At 39.6% G+C, this 19809-nt stretch overlaps 1 protein-coding gene across 1 annotated transcript in view; it reads right to left on the bottom strand.

The window, feature by feature from the left end:
- Positions 1-19809, bottom strand: part of PDE3A (phosphodiesterase 3A, cGMP-inhibited) — a 93382-nt gene that overhangs the window by 14781 nt on the left and 58792 nt on the right. The window contains exons 5-10 of the mRNA XM_009573417.1: positions 16804-17023; positions 12815-12900; positions 12202-12371; positions 10692-10829; positions 5153-5264; positions 962-1075 (exon numbers count right to left, since the gene is read on the bottom strand). Of these exons, the coding sequence (XP_009571712.1) occupies positions 962-1075; positions 5153-5264; positions 10692-10829; positions 12202-12371; positions 12815-12900; positions 16804-17023 (840 nt within the window). The remainder of the gene's footprint in view (positions 1-961; positions 1076-5152; positions 5265-10691; positions 10830-12201; positions 12372-12814; positions 12901-16803; positions 17024-19809) is intronic.

The following is a 19809-nucleotide window of genomic DNA, read 5'->3' as shown; positions in this document are numbered from 1 at the left end:
AACATGCCTGTCAGAGGCAGATACTGAGTGAGATGCTTTGCTAATTTAATCTGCTTGAATGGATCTTAGATATAGCTGAATAATGTCTTTCAAATAACAAACACCAAAAAGCCCCAAAACGCAACCCCTTTCATTCCACCGATTTCACCTTACTCACAAAGCCTCCAATAACCCTTGCTAATAGAATTTTCCAAAAATAAAAATGTTTCCCGCCCTACCAAAACATCCCGCGGAGTTTTACAAATGATACATATATGCCACACAAACACCACCAAAAAAAGCAGAAGTGGAAGTGGTTTCTGAGGAACAAACTCCTGCTTTTCCAGTAACCCCCTCAGAACTCCCACAAAATACAGACAGGTCCTCTAGTTGCTAGAGCTGAACCTGGAGAAGTTAATATAAAGATGCAATAAGAACAGCTTCCTGTAAGGAGCAATCATAAAACAGCAGACGAGTGGTCTTGCAAACTAGTTGCAAAATGGTAACAAGCCTCTTTCTTTGGAGACAGTGAGGGAAGAACACTTCACGACAGCCAAGCAGCAGCTAGTGCACGGCACTACCCGTATGCCCCAGCAGTTTTGTAATAGCAAAACAATGCAGGGTTTAAAAGTCTACACTGCTTCTGGAGCAGCGTTGCAAAGCACTGCTAATACAGTTTTCCTAGAAAAAAAGCTATTGTAAAAATCAAATGGTGACAAACATCTGTTGTTCTGGGTGACCACAAAGGCTTGCATTCACACATCGTTAAATGTAAAGTATTAGGTTTTGGAGGACCAATTCCATTCTCTTCAAACTTACACAAACGTACCTTAACACCTTCAACATCCAACACTCTACTGAACTTAGAAGTCTATATAATAACAAGTACTGCACGCAATCCTCAATTGTTGGCTTTCTTACAGCAAATATCATGACAAAAACTTTAAAAATACAACATATATACTCGCACATTTAAATATACCTGAATCACTTGCTGACCCGTGATCATTAATCACAGTTGGGAGTCCTGGGATGGGCTGAGTAGTAAGGTACCAAACGGCATGTAGAACATCAGTTGCATGGATTCGATTGTGATCTGTGATACAAACCAAATGACCCTGCTATTAAACATGAAGGATATTTCCGACAGAGGGAAATCAGCACCATCTAGTGGGTACCGTGTGCCAGTCAATCAAGCAGAGACAAATCAAACATTATCACAAGCATGAAAAACAGCTGTATTCTGTAAATTCTCAGTTTTTCTTTTACTAAAGTTGAAGAGCATTCAATGGTAAGTCTCACACCAGTCAAGAAAGAGAAAACAACAGAGAAGCAGAACAACAGGGATCTGCAATGTAGGAAACTTTGCAAAGAAACAAGGAGCCTGACTTGTGCTACCAGCTCCAATCCTTTACTCCAGTGGTTGCCTTTAGCCAGTTAAACGCCATCGGGTAAATATGCATCGTCAACCTCTGATTCAAATGAAATAATCTACTTCAGTAGCCAGACCTCACTTAGCTTCTAAACACAAGGCAGGTAATACCTACCTGACTCTACTTGAGCAAATTTAGGTGCTGTGCTAGCAGCTGCACTGTAAAAATATCAAACTCAGGATACGTGTACACTGCACAGTTAAACCAGGTTCTTCCTGCAGTTTTCTGGCCAGAGGTAAGAGTTCAGGCCCTGGATCCTGTAATCTGGCTTACTACAAGCTCTCTTTGCAGAAATGAGAGATAAGAGTCACCCCACCAAATCCTTCAAGGCCAGATAAACTATCCCACAGTAAACACAACTGGCTGAAAAAGAATCACACGCTAGTTCAGTACAAAGCATCAGCTAAATACATGAGCCGGCAGTGTGCCCAGGTGGCCAAGAAGGCCAATGGCATCCTGGCCTGTATCAGAGTGTGGCCAGCAGGAGTAAGGAGGTGATCGTGCCCCTGTACTTGGCACTGGTGAGGCCGCACCTTGAATACTGTGTTCAGTTTTGGGCCCCTCACTACAAGAAGGACACTGAGGTGCTGGAGCGTGTCCAGAGAAGGGCAACGAAACTGGTGAAGGGTCTAGAGAACAAGTCTTATGAGGAGCAGCTGAGGGAACTGGGGCTGTTTAGCCTGGAGGAGGCTGAGGGGAGACCTCATCGCGCTCTACAACTACCTGAAAGGAGGTTGTAGTGAGGTGGGAGTTGGTCTCTTCTGCCAAGTAACAAGCGATAGGACGAGAGAAAATGGCCTCAAGTTGCGCCAAGGGAGGTTTAGACTGGACATTAGGAAAAACTGCTTTACTGAAAGAGTGGTCAGGCCTTGGAACAGGCTGCCCAGGGAAGTGGTGGAGTCGCCATCCCTGGAAGTATTTAAAAGACGTGTAGATGAGGCGCTTAGGGACATGGTTTAGTGGGCATGGTGGTGTTGGGTTGACGGTTGGACTTGATGATCTTAGAGGTCTTTTCCAACCTTAATGATTCTATGATTCTATGATTTTAAATGCACGCTAGCAAAAAGCAACCATGATGCTGAAAGAGGGGTAACACTTTGCTGCACCAGGACGAAAGCTTACACCTGGGGTTAAAGCACTGAAGGACAAGAATTTCAGCTTGTGATTCAGGCTAATTTTGGGCAGAGCACAGGTATCTTCTACAGTGACTAGCTAAACACAAAGAAATCTGCTAATCTAAATGATAACCTGTGGCTACATTACTGTTGCTCCAGTTCTGGAAAGATGCATTTCAGAGGATAAAGCACAAAAATGTGGGACTCCACTGCTGGGTCACCCCCATTCATAAAACTCACAGTAACTGGCTACATCTCCAGGTAATCAGTCATTTTAGTTGGGGACACCTTGGTAATGACAGTCAGTCATGTGTCTCTCATTGGCAAACCAACTGCTGGAACAGGCTTGATGGGAACAGGTGAAGAACTAGGTTATATTAAGAAGGTAATGGTCAAGAATCAGGGTAAAACTGGAGATTATATGTATCCCTCATTAGGAAAAATTACCAATACCCAAGTCCAGAAGCCCTCTCTAAGAAGTAATAAGTAAAGTTGACCGGATTCATTAGGCGTGAAAAAACTTCTCTTCTCTGGGGGAGTAGAAGGGAGTGGCAGCAAGTGTGTAAGCAACATGGTTTTATACCTGCTGCATCCTGAAGACAGGCAGTGTGCAGCTGATGGAGGGTTTCTCAGCACTGATGTTGAACTTTACCCTAAAGCCCCTCCTTTTATGGGAGAAGAGGAAGGAAGGAGAAGATCTGGGATGGAGAAAGCACCCTGGAGAGCCATATTTGCCCTCTTGCCACTGCTAGGGGATGGATAATGCCTGCTCCTGCTGGGAACAGCCACCTGCCTCCTCCAGAGCAGCACTGCTGAGCCCACATTTCTAACCCCTGCCATCAGTGGGGCAGCAGCCGCCGGCCTGCGTTTCCTTGGCACTGGCAAAGGAGGGCTCACCATCTTGCTGACCCTACACTCCAGTGCTCGAGGCAACTGCCTACTTTGTCTACGCCTAAAATCAGCAGTATCCTGCCTGCCAAGGGCAGACGGGTGTAACACAGAAAGGTTTATTATATTCACAATTTGCAATCACTTTGCTTACTCACTAAACGTGAGCATGATGTCATGCCACTTGGCCCTTTTATTTACCCCTTGCTTTCCTCTCTTGCTCTCTTTGTCTTCCCTGTGACCTTCCCTTTAAATACTTGTTAGTGACTGCTAGATGAAATTTTTAACAGCAAAAGTGTAAGCAGCGTAGGAATGGTTATTTTTGGAAAGAAGAAAGCAAAATAAGGAAGGAGTCTCCTCTCCCCTTCCTTCCTCGAAGTACTAAGAACATCTCTCCTGAGACCCTAATCTTCTCACGCAAAACCTAGAGGATGGCTCTGCATAGGGGTCTAACGCTTTTCTCAGGAGTAAAGGTTGGATTAGCCTCTTGTGAAACCTGTACTGATTTAATCCAACTGGGATAGTCACCATTAGTTTTGTGTGAATAACCCATTCTTCAGTTCAGCAACCAGAAGAAAGAAGTGGTTAAGTCCAAACAAGTTGTGTTGGTTTTTGTGTTGGTTTTCCACAGAAACGAAAAACTAAAAGGTAAATTAATTTTCTACTAGACAAAATATTCTGCTTTACTAAAACAAAGCACACTTAAGAAAAACCAAGGAAATGAAGGGCTAGATTCACAAAAATTCCTGAGACTCTATGAATAGTTAAATGTTTTAAACAAAGAGGAATGGCTCCAATAGGACAGACAGACTGTGGGACATCCACCTATAATCCCTTCAGGCTATAATCTGCTGCTTCAAATCCCTGATAAGGTTCAAACACAAGGAAAGATTTGAAATTTGGTCTCTCACCTTCCCAGAAGAAAGTCCAAACCACCTGGGCTGGGAGGCATTTTGAGGTAGCTTTCCTTCAATCCCTCCCACTGCAGCCGTTCCAACTGGTACTTAGTATTTTGAGAGAGAGACTACATGACTTATTAAACCAATGTTTCAGACATTTTTCTGGGAGGTGGGAGAAAACAGGGTGTCCTATATTCTTCAACAGTGGGTTATCTGCCAGCTAAAGGGGATAATAACTCCCTCTCTCCTCCTGGAAAAAAAAAGTCTTTTGCAGTTGAAGCAGTTTGGTAAATTTGATTTGAATTAGTAACTACTTTGGGGATGACTGAAAGCATGTTTTTCAGTGAATAAATGATTCACACTGAAAAATATCAGCCGAGCTGTAGTTACAGAAGAACAGGATGCACTCATCTACCTGGCATATTTGTTCTGCTTTACAAAGCTCATCTCCTGTGGTAGCATAGCGCTGCTACTGTGTAAAAATCCAAACTGCTTATGGGTGGGAAATTTTTCAATAAACTCCAACTGGGGCACTGGGGTACACTTGCATCATCAGGAAACAGTTCTTTGTACCTATAGCTTTATATGGTTTCAGGCTTGCACAGAATTTGCCATGAATTATTATGAAACAACATGAAATGTTAAATGCAATGAAAAAAGACAAGAGGCTGTGGTTCAGCACCAGTGTCTAACTAGAGAGCCATCTATTTGGTCGTGATGTAGCAGAATAAAAAAAGTACCTGTTATAATGAGAGAAGGCAGGCTTCAATAATAAAATGTGTGGAAAATACCCAAAACTTTAAGGAAGCATCATTATCTGCTGGGAATTTTTACTTACAAGGTATCTCTCGGTATCCACATTCCAAGGCATGAAAGTAGTTCATAAATTCCCTCACTGGTATTTTAAAGGTTTCAAACAGCCCCATGTCTTCGAAAAGCCTGTATGATACCTGAAAAAACAAAACAACCATGCTGCTAAATAGACCAGAAAAACATTAAAAATTAGATATAAAAATCGTTCTGTCAAATTACCCCATGAAAACCTGCTTTCCTGGTAGTATCTTCTCAAGTATATCTGACTCAGCTATACTTGCAGCTATTTGCATTTCCACAGGGATGTGGCTACATAGCCAAACAGACAAGCTATTAGTACCAAACAGTCCTCATTACACCCTTCCAGATGTTCTTCTGTTCCTTTCAGGCATATGGATCCCCCAAATTTTGCAAGCACCTCAGAAACATACACACATAAAGGAAGGTATCCAGAGGTCCTTAGTGTCTTCGGAAAAATTTCCCCACAAACTTCTCCAAGGAGCATCCAGGAGCCAAATCAATTTCCAGAAAAAGGGGGAACAAGTGAAGGAATGACAAAAAGAGAGAACCATTCGGATCCTATGCATTATCTCCTTTCCCTCTCCCCCATTTTGGAAGTGAAATGGCAAAAGTGACTTCAACAGGATTTTAGAGGCAGCAAGCGGCTTAGGAAGCAGAGCTGCTCCAAGTGTTCCTGCACGGAAAGGTAACTGTAGACATCCAGGAGACGATATACTGGAAGGGACAATGTGATGGATGAGTGAGGGGGCGTTCAGGAGAGATGAGTGCTCAGAAATGTAGACAGCAGCTGCTTCAAAATGGACACTTTTGAAAACAAGTTTGAACTTGACATACAGAACAATGGGACATAGTAAAATTACTGCCTGACCTTTTCACTTCTTTCACAAATTGGACCCTGAAGCCTTTCAGCTTCTTTATTTATTTACTGCTGTTAGCTAAATTCTGTCCTTTTGATGCCATCTGTCTCATAATGATCTGCCTAGAGCTAAGCAATTTAAAACACATTTGGAATGATGAGTGCTATACCAATTAGAAATTGTTACAAATTATGTTTCATGTTTCACACCTGAATGAAAATCAAACACCTATCCACGGCCATTTCTTTCTGCATATTGTGTATATAGACTGCAACCTGTGAGTCGCACTTGAAGTTTAATGAACAGAATTCAAATGTCCTACCACTGTGGATTTTTACAGTAAGAATAATAAAAAAGGATATGAATTTGCAGCATTAATGATCTTCCCCCCTGCCTCCCCTCCTCGTCATTCCCTATCAGGAAAAATCTGCATATGAACTAACTCTGGCACAGCATTGCAACAGGCAGTGATGATGCGGAGACAGGTTGTGTGTGGTGTCTGACACCACATGGGATGGATGACACATATCTGACCGTTAGGGTTCTCCTGGTGGCCACAGCTCTTACCTCTGTTCCTACCATAATCGTTAAGTGCCACTAGCAATGCAGTCAGAAAAATCACTGCTGGTGGTAATTTCTCTTCGTGGCCATGGCTGTTGGCTCTTTATAGCAAAGGAGAGAAGGAACAACTGAATAAAAGGTACGGCCTGTAGAAGGCAAAACTTTACTCTCTGAAAAGCCCATGGGATCCTCCTGTACGGCGGCAAAGCAAAGAGGCTGACTTTATGCATAATTTGGATTAGAAACTGCATAGAATTCTGTTTATCTATCTGGAATCACGGCTGAAGTAAATCAGCCAGGATCCAAACATTCAGCTACAGAGAGAGGAGGTGTTCTACACTCTAGTCTTTGATCACTGAATGGTGAGCTTCATACTTCCAGCAAAATATCCCTGTATAAAAAGAGGAAGCATAAAGAAATACTATTCTGCAGAAACAAACCTTTCTGGTCTACCCTACCCATACTGGACAGGTATGTTAAAGCATGTCATAAAAGCTATTTTTCCCCCACCTTGGATTTGGGAGGGGCAGGAAATTCCACAGCAGTTGAAAAGAAGCGAAGCTGACTGTGATGGGTATGAATGATAGCTCTTCCCCACGACTTGGAGTAAAATGGTATTATTCTCTGTGGTCATTAGAAAGCGTAAACAGCCAAGCAAGTAATTTAGACATTTTTGTAATGTTTTCTTTCTTTCTCTCTTTCTTAGCAAATGGGGAAGAGGAAGGGGTAAGGGCAGGTCAGAAAGAGGAAAAAAGGGCATTGATGTCTTCCAGAAAGTCAACTAACTAAATTCTTTCATTTTAATAAAAAAGAAAAACTGTGCAGTTTTGTTTATTCATTGCTCTGGATTAACCCTTTTTAAACATTTCTGTCTTTTAAAATCCTTCCTTCCCAAACTTCATGCTGCTTCAAGAGCTCCCTGGGAGTTACTGAACAACGGGCTGAGCACGGTGCCCTCGCAGCCACAGGATGGTCCCCACTGCTAGGGACAAGCCCAGGGAAACTCCGACGGCTGCCAGGATCTTGGCAGTGGGTGCTCCACACTGCCTCTTCCCTCCCGCCTCAGGAGGGAAGCCATTGCTTGTCTCTGCAATGATTGCTAACGCTTGAATGAATCATTTATAACTCAGATACTTCTGGTGGTGCTGCCTGAAGAAGGACAAGTGCTTCTCCCGAATGATTCCTAATGGAAGCTTTTTTGGAAATGGGGCTATGTTAACCACACATAGCTCCTCTCCTGGGTGTTGCAGGCACACACAGATGGCTCTTGTTAGAGGACATGTCCAAAGTTTAGGTTAGCAGTTCCCCACTCCTTGTTTGCAGGCAACCCTCTTGCGCTCCTTTTTTGCCTTTTGTATTTTCTTTCTGCAAACATGTTTCTTTTAAGTTGCTGGCACCTGGTCTCTGGCTTTGACAAACACTACTCCTCACAAGGGCCGCTGTGACAATCCTGGGAATATCCCATCCCGCAAGGATTGATTTCCCCTCGCTCCTTCATATAATGGCTGCAGTTTTTCTCTGTAGAAGTCATGCATGATGACCAAACATTCCTCTTGGCACTATCCAGAGACCAACTCACATGCATTGCAGTGATGCCACCCCGCCTCGACGCTGCTCATGCACCGAGACCATAAGAGCATCACCAGCACTTCTCATCTCTATGGGCCCAGGAATAAAAGCTAGAGAGAGACCTTGACTTTAGCCTATTCTTTTTCACTTTATTTGCTTTCCAAAGAAAATGAGTTTCTCTTCCACAAGTTTTCGTTTTGGAGGAGCTGTAAGAAGAGTGTCAAGTGTGACTGAAGAGATTATCTAACTTTATGGTCTGTTGTGAAGCATCAACTCAGTTGGAGAGCTTTGCTGTTCCTTTCTGAAATGAGACTGGTATGTAAATTCCTCTCGAACCCCTATCATGCATATTTGTTAGTGCCACATTTAGAGTGCTTTCCACTGTACTTTGCACAGATGCTTTTATGGCCGCTGACTGGTTTGGGGTCTTTTTATATGTCTAAATCAATTTAACATTCCAAAAAGAAGAAACAGACATCTCAAGCAGCTTTAAAGATGCTAAGCCAGCATTTGCTTTCTAAACTGAATACTTCCCTAGAGGCACGTGTCAACTCTGCTTTGTTCCATCTCATAAATTTAACCTAGCAAGGCAAACATAGTTAATTCAGCTTGTTAATTTACTTATTTTTAATGGTTGAGTCCATTTAATGGCAAAATACAGAGAATAAATCATGAGAGCTTTTGTTTTCCTTTGTTTGTAATATCCCGGGATTTAAAAATTATACAAGAAAAAGAAAATACTTGTAGCTGGAGAAGAAGATTTATTTATTTTAGTTCTCTTATTTCAGAAAATAATTTTGTTAGGAACATATGAGTAGGTGGGGGAAAGAACTATCTTTATTTTATGAACAAGGTTGAACTTGCTACATTCTGCTCTTAGGGAGTGGGAGTTATTACAAACAGCTGTTATAGAAAATGTTGAATTTTGATCAGAAATATTATTTATTAAAGCTACACTATTTTATTTCACAGGCCTCATTTTGTGGCACTGTAACACGGATAATATGCTCAGAACCTGAGCAGAAAGCAGATGTTGGGAAACAGAGTGTGGAGCTTTAGTGCAAATTGAGGGAGGCACAGGGGAATTGTCCTGAGAGGTACAGAACTCCATGCAACTTGGTAAAGTGCTTAAAACCTATAGAAATACCTATGTAAAACCAGAACAAATTTTGGCTCATCCAAACTGTTGGTTATGCCATTAAAAAACAAGTTCTGTTTTTCCTCATGTTTCATTTTTCATTCTGTAATGTGCTTTGCTGTTAGAAAACACCATGACCAATATGATCTAGAAGAGCATTTTAATCACATGCTCACTGTCTAGTGCAAAAGTGTCTCAATGATCATCACTGAATTTATATCAATATCCACATCCAGCCACAGTTTGCCTATTTCTCTAAAATTAACCTAGAGAGCTGGCAGGCTGGTTAAACACAGATGTTACTTGCCAAGCTAGCTACAGAACGATAAAAGGCAGACCACAGAATAAATCTGAATTCATGCTGTGGTTTTCTTGGTTGACCACTGCATAATTGAATGTAGCTGAATAATAGTTAACCACCAAGGGACCAATATTTGATACAGCATTCTCCGGAGCTTGTTGCACTGAGATCTGCCTGACACACTAACCTCTGTGTTTGTGGGGGGTGTTAATTGTCTCATATTATACCAATTAACATAATCTCTTCTTTCCAGCACTCATCACTACATAAAGTCTTGTAAAGTGATACTAGATCAGATTCTCTTGGGGTTTTTTTCCCTTCCATCCCTAAATATAATTACTTGCCTTTCCTGTTCAACCAACCTCAATACTTCCATAAGGAAAAATGGCTAATTTGTCAGCATGCCAGGAAAAGGGGCATAACAGAGCAGAAAGTTCAGCCAAGAAAGTGATTTTGAAAGTGACATTAATTGTGCTGGGTAGAGACGGGCTGTGTCAGTACCTGGATCAACTTAAAGGAAAGAATGAAAAACGGATAGTTGAAAGAAAGACTAGCAAGCTCTCACAACCTGATTCATAGTAAATTAGTCTTCACTATCTAATGATGATATGAATTTACTATCAAAGTGCTGACTCTTTAAAAGTGAGGGAATATAGCAAGGACTATTTTTTCCCCCATTTCCTGAGACCTTGCTTTCTTGCACAGCCTGACTGAAATCTCCAGTATAAAAAAGGACTGAAGTTCTGTATTTCCTGCATCAACTGAATATATTTACTGGTTAGCCCTCCCATGCTGAACCCCATGAGAAATCCTTTCACAAAGAACTCAGTAAGGGGTGGCAGCACCTCCTGCAGAAAGGTTTATGTAAACTCATTGGCAGAGAGCAGCGGGCAAAATAGGTGTGTGGTTTTTTCTTTCACATTTTTAAATTTAAAAATATAGAAATTCAAAAGTAAGGAATGTAATGAGATGGAGTTCACACTGTCAGCTTTGAATTAGGTGGCAGGGATCATAATTCATTGGATGACCAGCTTTTAAGGACAATGGGTCTTAACACTACTTTGTCTAAATCCATCAATAATCTAGCCAGTCATCGCAAACAAGATATCCTTCTTACCTGACTGAGAATCCGACCACATTTCTTTCCGATTTTTTCCACCAGATCAAAGATTGGGAAGTTCCAACTATTTAGCTGCTCCATCAGGGGATCCAAGTTTTCCATAACCAGAGGCTCAGGAGCAAGTACAGGCTTGTCCTATGCCAGAAATCAGAATAAAGAGAAATTTTAGTTCTGTGAAGCATCTCATGCAAAGATTTATGCTCTTAAAAACTAAGGGCACATTAGCATCATCTGTAAGCTGATGTACTTGACTCAGCTCAGCAGAGATGTCCCCATTTCTACCAGCCCTGCAGCTAGTCACTCTCCTTTATAATTTGTTTCACTCGAATGAATAGGAAATGTATATGAAATATCAGTCTCTGAACTTATCCATGAGACACATTAATTCGTTCATTCATAGGAATCATTCATTCATTTCCAAGGGAGTGTGGCTTCTTCATTGTAAAATTTGCTGCAGTACAGAGGGCAAAGCGTTCAGTTTCTGCTTCTGCATCAGGACCCATTCATTATAATCTAGCATGGCTAATGGAGCTCGGTCCAAGTGAAGACTTGTACTTCTTAAACTGACCCACCTGTTTTTCAAGGTTTGCAAATAAAAGATGGGGTGTGCCCCTCCTTTCACATTTCTCCCTGTATACTTCCTTGAATTTCATTACTACTAAGAAACTGCAGATGAGGAAATGCCAAAATATCTCAAGAAAAATGCCTTCTCTCAGCATGTCCAATTCCAATTCAACAGATTACAATAAATTTTTTAAGAGCTCATGCCAACTTAAATTTATTAATTCAGTTGTACAACAGGCTGTGGAAAATTTAACTAAACAAAGCTTTCCCTCTACATCTCAGTCAAGCTTACAGCTGAATACAGTAGTCGTGAGAAGATCAGCACTTGTTCACCATACTGCAATGCTCTTATGTTCAAGACATACACCAACAATATCATCATGCAGCACCCTCAGACAAGTGTTCATTTATTTTAAAATAAGGACCACTGTATGTATTAGCCAAGATTGCAAGGCCATCGAGAAGCTGAAGTGGCTGAACAGGAAGACTATATATCATGCTGGTAGTCTGAGAAGATAGTTTCTCTTCCTTCCAATCTATTCCCTTTAAAGGCAACGCTAACACAGAAGCCAAACATTTCAGAATGCCTAATGCCAGATCCGTGAACTTATGTTTATTCATCAAAATAGATGGTTAGTGTTTCACAAGTGGCCAGCGCTTAGCAGCTCTCACACGTTTCAATGGTTCCTTGCAATTCTTGAAAGTCAATCCTCCTACTGCAAGGTAGAAGCCTGCTGCAATTGTTGCTTAAAACCATGGTCACAATCTTTAGATAGCCCTAGAGTCTTTTTTGTGGGTAGCACTAGAGTTTTTTTTGTGGATGTTTGGGTCTTTTGGCTGGTTTGTTTGGTGTTTTTCTTTTGTTTGTTTTTTTTTGTTTGGTTCCCCCCCCACTGTCAGTATACACTCAATCTATTGTGCGAGTGGAAATTAAACAACCTACCTCACGTGGTATTAAGGGATGCAGAATGATGGTCTCAGGCGTGTACGTCCTACAGACGGATCCCTTCCGTGTCTGCTCTTTGGAGCAATCTGTCTCATCATCATTTTGTACGATATCGCTGCTGTCACTGTTGTTGGTCTCATAGTCAGAAGTGGCTTGAGCAGGATCATCTACAACACAAATCACAAAGCTTGTTGTGTGAACAGCAAGGATTGCATCAAAGTCATCCTGTGACCTTCTGAATAATAGCAACAGGATCTCTGACTCATAATACATATGTGCTGCTTGGCTGGGTCCAAAGTCAAACAATCTGTCCAAAGGCATTAAAGCATACACCCTGCAGAGTGTGAAAAATGGTATCAGGGATTGAAGAGTGAGAAAAATTTTGAGGACCGTTACTTGAGCTGACTAGGCTAGATGAGGGAAACCATATTTCCTTCATATTTTAACTCTATTCTTCATTAGCATTTTGGACATGTTGTACATACAAAAAGGAAAGGAGCCTCAAAGAAAACTTGTATGGTCTCACTTACATATGTTCTCCTTTTCTGACAGACAGTGAATGATTATTGAATTTTAAGGGATGAGGAGTTTTTGATGGACAAAGAATTACCTGTTCTGTTCAGGGTGTGTGTGGTACCATCATTTCTATCTAGTGCCCCATCACCAGCTTCTATTTGGTTATAGGGTCTGCCACAGCTGAAATACATCAAGAAACATGCACAACATAAAGAACCATGCGCATTAGACAGTCTTATGTAAAATGATTTCCTGGCTGACAGTGTAAGATTATGTCATACAGTATAAGCCATGGTACAGGATTCATTCTCCAGACAACATTACAAGAGCGAGTTGAACTTTTATTGGAAGTCAGGAATGAAAAAAGACAAAAATACACAAAGACCTTGGATTAACTGGCTGCCACCATTAAATTTGTGTTGCCAACAGTAACCCTATACTATGTGATACATTTTTTAAATGAATTTTTTACCTCTAAGTTTATCAGTACAAAAAAATCCCCTGGTGTTGTACAGCAGCTGTCCTATAAACATGAATTAAAATGATGAAAATGTGCCAGAGTGCCATACAATCTTACATAATTCAATCTGAACACAGTCATGATGTGGCTTTACTCTCCTTTTCTTGCTTAAAACTTGAATATGTTCCTCTTAAGGAGGAAAAAGGTATTTTTGCATTACTTCAGTGACAACATACCAAGAACCAAGGGGATGTTTTGGACAGAACATGAGGTGAGTGGTCTGGCATCCAGACATTTAGCAATGAAACAAGAAGACAGAGTTTGCATCATCATTCCCAGAACAGAAAGACATTGTGGGAGGTATCACAATATCATGGCCTTTCCAAATGACTGGCTCTTCCCTTCCATTAAAATGTTTTATTCCTTGTGTGTGATTCCCTTTAAGCCCTAAATGTGAATTCAGTACCAGTTGGAACATTTCAAATTACAATGTCCCAATACGATTGAGTCTAGGACCTGAAGGAACAATGATATATCATGAAAACATGAGTGAACTTAACAAATCTGAAGCCTCATTTAGCAGCATTATATCAAATCTGTCCATGAAAAACTGACATTTTAACATTTCTTTCTCTGGTTCGAGTCAGTATTTTGTAGCATATCTTTACATAATAGCCTTTGCAAAGCAACTATTACAAAATTATTTTGTTTGATCAAACTTTGTACTAGAAACTTTGCACCAATATAAGTTCAGCATATAAAAATGGCTGAAATCCTACTCCAGATGGCTTTTGACTGGGTCATCCAAAACATATTCTGCAGCTTGGTATGTCCTGCAAACATAATGAATTCCTGAAAGAATTTTAAATAAAAATACAAATCTGTTTACAATGATACTTGTAGTACATAGCCAAGCAAATAAATCTTGTATCACTCAGGTTTAAAAACAAGATGAAAAAAATGTATTAATCTCTCTCTCCCACATTCTTTGTGGTTTCTATAAGGTCAATGCTAACAAGCCAAAATGTAAAAGTAAAAGAGAAAGAGAGCCTTTGATTGGTTGTAATACTACAAGGCTTTTGCATCATTATGAGCGTACCTTCCAGAACATATGCAAACTCACACTGATTTAATATGTATGGTCCACATAAAACACCATATTAAAAAAAAATTACTGAGCTACCTAGTAGAACACTTGAAATCTGCTCTATGTCAGAAGTAAACGTGCCCATGCAACTTTAACTCAATCCCCTTCATGAACAGGCATTATAATATACTTCTTAATCACAGGATTTTTTAACATTTTTTCCACAGGATTCCTGCCTCATCCCCTAAGCAGAATTACAAATGATTACCTACAAGTTATTTTCACAGAATTGCCTAGTATATGTTCTTGTTTAATACAGTTTTCAAACTCTGCTGTCCTACCGCATTTCACTTTGTAAGTTAAAAAAAAAGTACAATAAAACTGCTGTCTTGATGTCACTGCCTCGGTGGATCTGATTTAAAGCACTGAACCCATCAAGAGTTCATTTCCTCTGTTGTTGTTGGGAGAAGGATTGGTTTGGTGGTGGCAGAGGTTTGCTGACTTGGTATTATTTTGTAGCAAGGCAGGGTTTTTGGCAGTAAATGTAGGGGATTGCATACCATGAAGACTAGCAAAGTACAATGTGAAAGCTCAAACATTAAAAGATTTATTTCCAGTGTTTGTTAATTTAACTCTCTCAGCTTGTCTTAGCTATTTAATTTCTACGGGTGGTTTTTTTTTTTTTGTTTTGGGGTTCTTTTGTATGGTTTTTGTTGTTTTTTTTTTAAATTGTGCTTACATTACTAAGGGGTGCATTATTTATGTGCTGTTGGTTCAGCTTGTATCCATGGATATGACATCTCTATATACTAATGGCTAGAAATGTGACAGTGCTTTTGATTTTTCAATGGACATTAAAGGGACAGTGACTATTAGTAATAGTGGATGCCAATTCTACTAGTAGTCTTTACACCATAATATTTTAAATAACGTATTTGTTTCAAATAATCAACAACAAAGCCTATGCCAGCTATGTAACTATTTGTAATGGTTACACATTCTAAGCATTTGAAAACAAGGAAATTAAGAACCTAAATATGCTATACAGCCTACGCAGATCACATAAGACAGTAGCCACATAAAAGCTAATAAGCATTTTACCGATGATTACATTGAAATCAAAGTCTACAAATATAAGAAAATATATTTCATTACTATCTACAACAACCTTACATTAATTATTTTTTTTGACATTTTTTATGCAACTGTTAACTGTTCTCTTTAATGGAAGGCTTCCAGCGATAATTGTTACTAGTTAAAGTAATAATATTTTGTTGAAGTAGTAATAAAGGCACAGTTTAATAGGACAGTAGCACATTTATGGTATATTTCTTATGTGTAATATACTGTTCATTTCAAATGAATCAGTGCAAGTCCTAGTTTTGCAATACCTTTGAAAACCTTTGAAAAGCATTTAGTTTCTACTTAGTCACCTAACTACATCTTAAAAGCCTGTCAGGATCCTAGTCTGAACTCCAGTGAGGATGACTCCCTTGAGCAAACTTGCAATCTCAATTTTGACTTTCTCACACCCACTTCCAAGCCCTGCACAGAGCCTACTGAGATACATCAAAAGTCATGTGACTGAAGCCAGAAACTAAAAACTATTTCCAAAGATAGTCAAACTTGATAACATTTAACCCAGTACATTGCCTCAGATGACGTGCTGTCCTCTGGCTAACCAATAATCACAAATCACTCACTACTATGACCAAAAGTAACGTCTAATGAGTAAGGTAACCTTGAAACTGCATTGGAACAGGCTTCTAAATACCAATGTTTCCCACTGTTCTGAACTGGACACGTATTGCAAACTTCAGTAATCTAATTTAGCAAGTGTTAACGTAAGATAAGCAGAACAACTTTTCTTCCAAAATGCTGATTTTGCAGAGCAGGTCTATGTAATCTAATAATGGGCTACTTTAAAGTGTGAAATTAAACAGTGTTACTGTAACTCTCAGCAGTAGAAAGAACTCACCTGCAGCTGATTTCCAAAAAAAATCCCAATGCTACATAATCTGACTCTGCCCTAGGGAGGGCAGGATCCACCCCTTCTGAGAAAGTGCTCAAAAGTGTGTAGTCTTCAGGCATTGTTGGAACACCTTTATTAGAAGGCTACAGCTAGCAGCTTTTAATTCCTAGCAGTCACATTTTTCTATCAAACATCAGGTGCCTGTTGTGAAAGACTTGGCCTGTGACCTGAGAGTGACTCTTCGTGTTAAAGGCATGGCATAAGAAACACAAGTTGTTAACATGAAATCCAACTTTAGGATCTGCATGTTATTGGCGAAGAATTATTTTATGAATCAGACTGTGCATCTGACATGAGTAAAAGCTGTAAATGTAGCTAACCGTCTTGCACTTTAAAAGCACTTTGTAGCATCAATCTACACAATTACTCATATACTAATAACTGCTTAGATATGGTGAAATATCAATACTGCAGCAAATCACAAAAACTTGTATGTGGGCCAAACGAGCTTGTTTGTGAGAACAACGTGAAATGATTCCAACGCATATCAGATTACTATCTTACCTGCTGCAGATGACAGAGGGGCTGATAATAGGGTCTGACAGGCTAGGTGCACTCTGAGTAGAAGTTAAGACTTTGTGTGGCTTTAAGCCTTGCTTGGTGTCAGCATCTGTAGAGTCTGGAAATGACACAGAAGATGTTTTTCCAGTAGGACTTGTGGCAGGCGTCCCCTGAATCGGTGAATGGCATGGGGAGGTGAGAGGTGAAATATTTGGCGGCATACCTGGCAAGAGAAAAGAAGACTCTTGTCAATTAACAGAAGTGGCAGATGGTTGTATGAGTTCACTGTGCAGAAATACTCCTCTTGAGATGCACAGGTACCAGCACAGCTTCCAAATGGAAAGAGAAAACCCTCCTCCACTCTGAGCCAAGCCCATGGCTATTACAGAGAGATGAAGCTCCATTAACATCAGCCACTTCTACCTGCTAAAGATCTGGCTGAAAATATGAAGCATATTCTCCCTGTTGAGTAGGATGCACTAACTGGCAGGCATGAAATGAAAGGCATGTGTTAGTGGCATAACTATTGGTATCAACATGTTCTAGCAATAGAGACACCAAACTCCAAATAGGCAGTTTCCAGACCCATCTGCAATTTCTCGTTACTTCACTGTTTCCATCTGTAAAGCAGGGATAAGAAAGGCCTACACACATTCCCAGCAAATCTGAATTTCTACATGTGTGAAGACTAGCAATAAACCAAAAAAAGCAATATTTAGTAGTCATACATTATATAAATATAAAATATTGCACTTACGGTGCCATTTCTGCATTCCTCACAGATTTTGGCCTTGATCTTGTGCAGCTTGAGTTTATTTTTCAGTATCTGTAGCTCACTATGGGAGACTTGTGATCGTTACCTGTACCACATGGTATTGTACTCCTAAGCTAGTGTATCAGAAACTGCCAATATCCACATGCGCGAACACTAGCAAGATGTAGTTCTCTCTGTCCCCTTATTTAAGCACTGCTAAGATGAAATGCATCAGCCAGTCCAGTGTTTGAGACAAAGTGCTGCCTTCTCTTCGAATCCACTTTACATTTTCTAGTCTCAGACAAAAAGGTCCCATTCACAATAAAGTGCAGGGGAGCAAAGATAATCTCTCTTAGAAGGAAATGCATGTACAAACTTTGTTCTAAAGTTTGTAGGAACTCAGCCCCAGTTCATTTACCATGTTCATCTTCAAAGCCAAATGATATAAAGAGCTCGGGAATTTTAACTGGTTTTATGTTTGAATTGTACCCACTATCTAAATACATTCCAGACACAAAAATTATCTTAGAATAAGGCAATATATTGATCTAAGTTTAGGAAATACTAACCTTGCAGGATATATGTGTACAGTTCCAGTGGTTTTTCCTGATAATAACTTACTGTGATATGAGGTTAAAATATGATTTACTGTTGACAATCCAAGAGTTAAAAATAATCTCTGACAGTTACTACACTGTAATTTTGAGATATCCAACATCTCCTAAGTTTTGATTAGAGTATTTCTTCAGCAAACATGTGGTATGTATTACTATCTTAATTTAATGATTGCAACTAGGATATTACGCTAGTCTTGAGATCAGAAACCTACAGCCTACAGAGCAATTAAAAAGTTATCAGATGGCCATGACATATGGAAATTGCTTTAAAATACAGAAAGCCTCTGTTTCACATTTACTAATCCTTTGAGATCTCTGCTTTCCATCCAACAAAATACGTCTTTAGAAACATTTCAGTCTGTTAGTTGCACGGGGGATTGAGTTGGATTATTATCTATCTTTGAGCTATATGTTACCAGGTAATCTTCATGACTGTTAGAGAATACAGTATATATGGTCATCTTTCAACTATTTAAAGCAAGTCCTGGGAATTTAAACAGCAATTTTCACAACAATGTTTCTAATCACAGCTGGTTTTCTACTGCTAGTCTGGCCTCCTGTCTCTTGAAATATGTTTGGTTGTGGTTTTTTTTTTTTGAAAGAGTAATTTTCCAGAGTAGGTACCCAAAAAGAAATAATTTTACCAGAAAAATACAAACCTACTTTCAATAATCCAACATTTAACCATTTATTGGCAAAAGTGAGAGAAAATGTGTCTTGCTACAGCAAGGAATTTTGAACAATCAACATAAGGGAAGATGAACAATACAGGGAGAACTTTTTTAGGTACGTCCATCTGCTTAAGTCTCCAGAACGTTTACACATGTGCAGTGTTGAAGAAATAAAACAGTAACTTCAATGTGATATGAAATTACATATGAAAACACTGGAGTTTACCTCAGAATTTTGCCAAAATAGGTATAGTTAGCAATATTTTAAAATGTTAATGCTTTCACGCATAATTAAAGCCACATTTTGTAAATTAACAGATTTACCTAGACCAACTTCTACCAAGAATTATTATATATTGCCAATGGAGCTATTATATAAAAGTCTAATTTGTATTAACTAGTGCAAATTGAAGCAATTCTTTAGCTGGAACACAAAACCAAATTATAATTAAAAGTGCATGATTGCAAACAGTCTAAAACATCAGAATATCAGTCTTCTGCATAAAATGCTGAACCAAAATTTTTACTCCTGTGAATCAGTGCCCCTAGGAATTGCTTGTGATGGAACGGAGCTCTCCCTTCATCACTGGGGAGCTCGTGTTGTTGAGCAACAGAGATGACTATTAACACTTTCTGGAAGCAGGAGAGACTAAATGTAAAACTGACTGATGGGGTTGGTAAGTCTCATTTGCCATGTATAAAATATTACACACACACACCCACCCCCCTTTCAAGTTAATGGGTTCATCTCTGAAAATCAGAAGTCCAAGTTGGATTTGTTTTGTTCTAGAACAAATTCCTGGATTCTTGGTACTATATCTCCATTATTTTCCAGTTTCAATTTTATTCATTTGCCTACATGCCTATCATCTTTTAAGATAATATTGTGTTACTTAATCTTCACTGTGGTATAACAAAGCAGCTTCTGTACAAGAGGAGATTAAATAAACTTTTCAGTTTGAAAAGG

This window comes from Fulmarus glacialis, unplaced genomic scaffold, assembly GCF_000690835.1.
Source record: "Fulmarus glacialis isolate BGI_N327 unplaced genomic scaffold, ASM69083v1 scaffold13822, whole genome shotgun sequence".
Taxonomy (NCBI): Eukaryota; Metazoa; Chordata; class Aves; order Procellariiformes; family Procellariidae; genus Fulmarus; species Fulmarus glacialis.
This window is presented reverse-complemented; position numbering and strand designations above follow the sequence as displayed.